The sequence below is a fragment of the Mchenga conophoros genome, linkage group LG2, assembly GCF_057382185.1.
Source record: "Mchenga conophoros isolate Kocher_MC1m ecotype Shallow Benthic linkage group LG2, M_conophoros_male_GT1.1, whole genome shotgun sequence".
NCBI lineage: Eukaryota > Metazoa > Chordata > Actinopteri > Cichliformes > Cichlidae > Mchenga > Mchenga conophoros.
This window is the reverse complement of record NC_140527.1, coordinates 30024465-30031556: the sequence shown is the minus strand read 5'-3', so window position 1 is coordinate 30031556 and position 7092 is coordinate 30024465. Positions and strand designations below refer to the sequence as shown.

The 7092-nt window shown below is 39.7% G+C and overlaps 1 protein-coding gene across 1 annotated transcript; it reads left to right on the top strand.

The window, feature by feature from the left end:
• Positions 1-3222: 3222 nt before the first annotated feature.
• LOC146582232 (pregnancy-specific glycoprotein 22-like) lies at positions 3223-6500 on the top strand. Its single transcript, XM_085293152.1, has 5 exons — positions 3223-3394; positions 3787-4107; positions 4403-4723; positions 5253-5573; positions 5766-6500. The coding sequence occupies exons 1-5, from the start codon at positions 3346-3348 to the stop codon at positions 6029-6031; spliced, it is 1278 nt and encodes a 425-aa protein (XP_085149278.1). The 5' UTR covers positions 3223-3345; the 3' UTR covers positions 6032-6500.
• Positions 6501-7092: the final 592 nt, after the last annotated feature.

Genomic DNA, 7092 nt, shown 5'->3' with positions numbered 1-7092 from the left:
GCAAAAAGTGGAACACGAAAACAGTACTAAACTAAACTGGGAACGCTAAACATAAAGTATACCAGGAACCACAGGGAGCCTCACACACAGCATGAAGGAGACTACGACACTGACAAAGAGAAACACAGGGCTTAAATACACAGAGGGATAACGAGGGAATGAGACACAGAAGGAGGGCACAGCTGGGAGAAATCAGGACTGACGAGACAAGCAAAGCAGGGCACATTCACATAAGACATGGAACTTCAAAGTAAAACAGGAAGGATCACACAGAGACGCGAACTTGACACAGTGGAGACAGCAACTAAGAAACACAGAGACATAAACCATAAGGCAGAGGACTCTAAGAACTGAAAGACACAGAGGGGAAATCAAACATGCAGACACAGACTTACACAGAACAGAGGGGACACAGAGAAACATGAAGGGCAAGGGATCGAAACTAGAAACCATAAAATAACTCACACAAGTACAATATTACAAACATCACAAGGAACTAAAAACGCTGGGTCAGGGGACCCAGGACCATGACACAGGATAGATGCAACAGAGCAAGGGAGAAACTGCAAAATGGAGATCAATGATATCTGGGACCTGGAAAGCATGGCAGGGAGATCATGAAGTTGTTTTGTTTTTTTTGGTACCAGTGTTGGTTATGGAGAAGGAAAAGTAACAGGTGAGTGCATGTGAGAGAGTATACCCCTATAATACTGCTGTAATGGTTTCTAGAGCAGTAAGACTGTTATGGACATGAATGCAACATACCGTTGGACCGCTAATTATAGGGAAGGGTCAAAAAGGGTCAAAGACTTTTAAAACTCACTGAGCAACACAACAATCATTAATGTCTGTAAATGTGTTTTGAACAAGTAATATGTTATTTAAATGTCTCAAATAAAATATTTATAGCTTAATTATAAATTATAATGACTGTCATGTCTGTGTTAAATTGGAATCAAATTTTTCATTAACTTCTTTTTTTTTGGGTTAATTTTATTCAAATGTAAAAATTAAAGTCCATTAATTAGTTGGACAATAAAATGACATGACTTGGTTTGGAATTTTAGTGTCACTAAATTGATAAACAACTTCTCTCTCTTCTCTCTCTGCAGTTCTATTATAGCTACATCCTGCCTATTGTGATCAATGGAAACCAATGACAACTGTGTTCAGTTGTTAAGATTAAAAAACTGTGAAGCAGTCGCATCCTGGATGGTCTGTATTTACCACAGGAAACATGGTCAGTGAAGGCTGGGCCTGTTTGTATCTTGGTAAAGTATAGGACGTTGTCTGAAAGTTGCCAGCTGAGTCAAAAGAGGCTGAATAGTAAAGAAGCACAGAAGCTATGTTTGGATTGTAGGTGATGCTATAGGAGACTCTTAAGGTGTATAATTATTTAAAACCTGCATCAGGTGTGGCATTAGGTACAGTTACTGAATACATTTCGATATCCTGTGTTTTATACATAAACACAAAGCTGAGAACAAAAGCAAAGTTGAAAACCAACTCAAAGACACTTTAAAGTGATCACCTCAGTGATTCGTCTGTAAAAACATGAACGGGGTTAGCTGGTGAACCAGTGCTTCAAACACACGTCCGCATCACTGCAGCCGCCGCACCAATCCGTCTGTTGATCTCTGGCTCCCTTTTCCCATCACTCGCGAACAAGACCCCGAGACCATGGAAAAAGACTTTCGGACTGCCTCGAAGAGATTCTGGCAAACCGTCAGGCGTCTCAGGAGTGGAAAGCGGTGCTCTACCTGCACTGTGTATAGTGCTGGCGGAGCGCTGCTGACTTCAACTGAGAAAATTGTCAGGCGGTGGAAGGAATACTTCGAGGACCTCCTTAATCCCACTGACACGTCTTCTAAGGAGGAAGCAGAGTCTGGGGATGAGGGGAATGACCCGCCAATTTCCGGAGGCGAGGTCACTGAGGCAGTTAAACAACTCCTTGGTGGCAGAGCCCCTGGTGTTGATGAGGTCCGCCCCGAGTTCCTGAAGGCTCTGGACGTTGTAGGGCTGTCCTGGTTGACATACCTCTACAATGTTGCGTGGAGATCAGGGGCAGTACCTGTGGACTGGCAGACCGGGGTGGTGGTCCCCATCTTTAAGAAGGGGGACCGGAGGGTGTGTTCCAACTACAGGGGGATCATACTCCTCAGCCTCCCTGGGAAAGTCTATGCCAGGGTGCTGGAAAGGAGAGTTCGTCCGCTAGTCGAACCTCGGATACAGGAGGAACAATACGGTTTTCGTCCTGGTCGCGGAACACTGGACCAGCTCTTTATCCTCTCAAGGATACTTGAGGGTGCGTGGGAGTTTGCCCAACCAGTCTGTGTCCAGTGTGTTTTGTGGACTTGGAGAAGGCATTCGACCGTGTCCCTCGGGGTGTCCTGTGGGAGGTGCTGCGGGAGTATGGGGTGTCTGGCCCGTTGCTATGGGCCATTCGATCCCTATACAACCGTTGCAAGAGTTTGGTTCACATTGCCGGCAATAAGTCGGACTCGTTCCCGGTGGGTGATGGGCTCTGCCAGGGCTGCCCTTTGTCACCGATTCTGTTCATAATTTTTATGGACAGGATTTCTAGGCGCAGCCAAGTGGCGGACGGTTTTCACTTCGGTGGCCTCAGAATCTCATCTTTGCTTTTCGCAGATGCTGTGGTTCTGTTGGCTTCATTGGGTGAGGGCCTCCAGCTCGCAGTGGAACAGTTCGCAGCCGAGTGTGAAGCAGCGGGAATGAGGATCAGCACCTCTAAATCTGAGGCCATGGTTCTCAGCCGGAAAAGGGTGGAGTGCCCACTCCGGGTCGGGGATGAGTTCCTGCCCCAAGTGGAGGAGTTCAGTGTTTAAACCTTGAGTGATCCCCTATCAATTAGTGAATATTGTGTACAATACTGTGCATGGATAGTTAATGTCCAACATGCTATCTGACAAGACCTGTTTGGAATACATAAATGATTTGGATGAGTGAGTGACTACTTTCGGTAATATACACAATGTTGCAGAAAATAAACATTATCTCAAACATTTTTAGGCAGAAAAAAATTATACTTAAAAAAAATTGAAAATGGTCAGACCTGAATACCATGAAAGGGTTCATTTCACTGCTCACACATGTATTCAATTTATATTCGACCACTAGATGTTGCTTTTGAAGACCCTTTTTTTTTGACAGTTTTTTTTTCTTTTCTTGATAGCAAAATGGGGATCAAATATGATGTCACTTCCTTTCATCCTCTCAGCGTGTGAAAAGTGAAGTACCAGCTGACAGCAGCGTGTAGCACACACACTTCTGTTATTGAAGGAAAAGTGACTGACTGGATCATAAGGGGCTGTACAGTGAGCAGACATGGAAGCTGTCATTGGACTGTTGTTTATGTTACTCGGTGTCTCTTATGGTGAGCTACTAAACTTTTTGTTCTTCTTCATTAATGCTTAATTTTATAATAAAAAAAGAGGTTTTGCTGCCACATGATCTAGCACCATCAATAAAATTAAGCTGAATTCACCAAAAGATTTGTTGAACTGCAGTTTATGAGTTTTATTTTAACACTTTAAATGATTTTTACTTCCTTTACTTATATTTCCTTAAAGATTAACGACACATTCTGAGATCATTTTAATGTGAAAATGCGTAAATATAGCTATGACATATAAACTCATTAAATAACATGTAACCTTATTTTCAGAGTCCTTCGGGGTTTACATTTTGACTAAATTAAATTCAGACACTGATTTTATCATCTGGATTTGATTTTGACTTTGTTCATTTGTTCACTTTTTTTTGCAGGTGTGATCACTCATTGTGATGGCAGACAGGATGGAGCTCAGTGTTATGTAACTTTGGGAGGAACTGTGGACATCCAGTTGATCAATAGCACCTCTGAAATACCTAGATACCAGTTGTTAAAGGATTCATTAAAAATACTAGCAGGGAGAAATAATACAGTTATGTCTAATGCCATAGAGCATAGGTCTCTCATTTTTCCTAGTAATGGAACATTTAGGATCAATGACCTGAGTAGGAATGACATTGGTAAATATACCCTTTTAACCTTTGATTCAGATGGAAGAAAATCAGGCGAGCGGACTCTATATTTGTTTACTCAAGGTAATCTTTTTTTGGTTAATAAAGCTGCTACTTTATATAAATATACGATTTTTTGGTAATCTTTATATCTATATATATATATATATATAGCATTTTCTGCTTTCTCTGTTCTTTTTTAGAGACTATCAAAATGAATTTGAACAAAACAATAGCAAATACATTTTTATCTTACTTTATATTTAATTTTTTTTAACTATTTAACTAATATGGAGCTGAAAAATACAGCTATGAGAGGTGAACTTGTTAAATAATAAGTAAAAGAATAAATTGTTTACTTTTTTGTTTTCCTTTACAGGTGTGGAAACTTACTGTGATGGCAGACAGGATGGAGCTCAGTGTTATGGAGCTTTGGGAGGAACTGTGAACATCCAGCTGATGGACAGCACCTCAGAAATACCTAGATACCAGTTGTTAAAGGATTCATTAAAAATACTAGATGTGAGAGGGGATAAGGTTATTTCTAATACCATTGCACATAGATATCTCATTTTTCCCAGCAATGGGACATTTAGGATCAATGGCCTGAGCAGGACTGACATTGGTAAATATACCCTTGAAACCTTTGATTCAGATGGCAGGACATCAGATGTTTGGACTCTACATTTGTTTATTCAAGGTAACATTTTCCCTGTTGGGAAGTGATGCTGCTACTTTACATACATTTGATAAGATTTGCAGCATTTTTGCACAACTATCCCCTGTTTCAGGAGTACTCAAACCTTTTCTTTGTGGGTTAAAATTTCCTCCATTTTCACTTCCTGCATTCATTTTCAATGAATAACTGCCACATGAGAGCAGCTTCCGAAAGTCAGTTTTTTAGACCCTAAGAACAGCAAAAAAATTGAGGTTTTGCATAACAGTTAGATACATATTCTGTTTTTGATTGCCAGCAGGCCTGAGTAAACAACAAACTACTACTAAAACAAAACGACAGTAGCCACAAAACCACTATTTCTGCTGATGGAATTCAGTCATTAATTTGTGCCCACCTGTGGGAACCATATGAAAATAATCATAAATAATCATGAAGCTTACAAATTTCTGTTCATTGTAAACATTTGCATATGCTACTGCAGTCTTTCTGGTAGTAACTTAACACTCAAAAGTTTGACAGTTTTGCTTTTTGTCTAATTTTTTATTTGCAGGTGTGGAAACTTACTGTGATGGCAGACAGGATGGAGCTCAGTGTTATGGAGCTTTGGGAGGAACCGTGGACATCCAGCTAGTGAACAGCACATCTGAAATACCTAGATACTACTTGTTAAAGGATTCATTAAAGATACTAGATGTGAGAGGGAATAAGGCTATTTATAATACCATAGCACACAAATCTCTAATCTTACCCAGTAATGGAACATTTAGAATCAGTGATTTAAGCAGGACAGACAGTGGTAATTATAGCCTTATAACCTTTGATTCAGAGGGTAGATCATCAGGCGAGCAGACTTTACAGTTGCTTATTCAAGGTAATTCCTTTTCTTCTCAATAAAGCTATTAATAGATATAAATTTAACAATGTTTTGCTGATCTATACAATAAATATAAAAAATGTTCAGATGCATGTATTTTATGCTTTCCCTGTTCTTCATTTGAGACTGTAAAGAATTTTCACAATTCTAGTTTTTAAATCTAAACTCATCTGTGTGTGTTTCTCTCAGCTCCTGTGTCCTCTGTCCTGCTGGTCTCTCAGTGTCTGTCCCAGGGACAGATGAGGGTGTCCTGCTCCTCTGAGGGAGGGGACAGTCCTCAGTACAGCTGGACTCTGGATGGACGCACACTGACAGATGCTGAGCTCCTTCCTGGAAACAATGAGACTAACATCATCACTTTGAAACATTACATCTCAGGACATCTGGTCTGCTCAGTCAGGAACAATGTCAATAGTGTCTCCAAAGAACAGGAGATATCTACCTGTGTTGAGTGAGAACATTGTAAGCAGTATCCAATAATGAATCAGCAATTCAGTCACTGTAGTTTCACAGCAATCCAGGTCATGGTAGTCTTGAGAGCTAGAGATACTTGTACTTCACTCTGCCACACAAGGTGCCCAAGTGCTACAGCCTGTATTAACAATAAGTAAAAGGACTGTTCTGCTCCAAAACTGTTGCTAATTTTGACCTCACGTGTGAGACGACTCGTAGACATTGTGAGATATTGCTTGTGCCTTGTGCAGAGTGTCCTACCTCAGCAGAAGGTGATATTATCATTATTCATGCCAGTATTTATAACTTTACTAATTATAGAATTATCTGTTTGTGTCTCAGAAAATCACACACAAATTATCACATACATTCACTTCTATCTGCAAAAAATTCAAATTAAGGCTGGCAAGAAACAGAGACACGATGCTGTTCATTTTGTCTGTATGAATTTATTAAAGACAGTTAATTGAACTCCTGGATTACTTCAGTCTTTCTGACAGTAGATTTAGGCCAGACTTGTATACCACCAGCATTTCAACATATCTTTCACATGTAGCATTTCTCACACCTGGGACTTTATATGAGTCAATTAGCCACAGAAAACATTTGGAAGCACTGCTGCTTCTTTAAAGATCAAAATACCTCTTAACTAAATTTTCTGAGCACATTCCTACTAGACCTCACATCATTGGAAGGAAATCTTTGGGCAATACCTACTTTTGAGTGTACTCAAACTTTTTGGTTTCAGTTTGAATCAACACACTATTTTGATTCCTCCATCAGAAGATTGTGGCTGTGGATAATACATGGATGTTCAACATCGTCTGCACCACATGCAGCTAAACACTTTCTCCGATAAATGTTTCAGCTACATTGACACCAAAAATCTTTACCATCTCATACCACACCTATATTCATTTTAGAATTTTATTGTGTTGTATTAGGTTTTAATCTTTTTATTTTTGTATTTTCTATAGCAAGTTTAACAGGTTGTTATGTGATAACATATAGCAACAATTATTTTTCATATGGAAATTTTTTTTTAAAAGCATTTCCACATGAA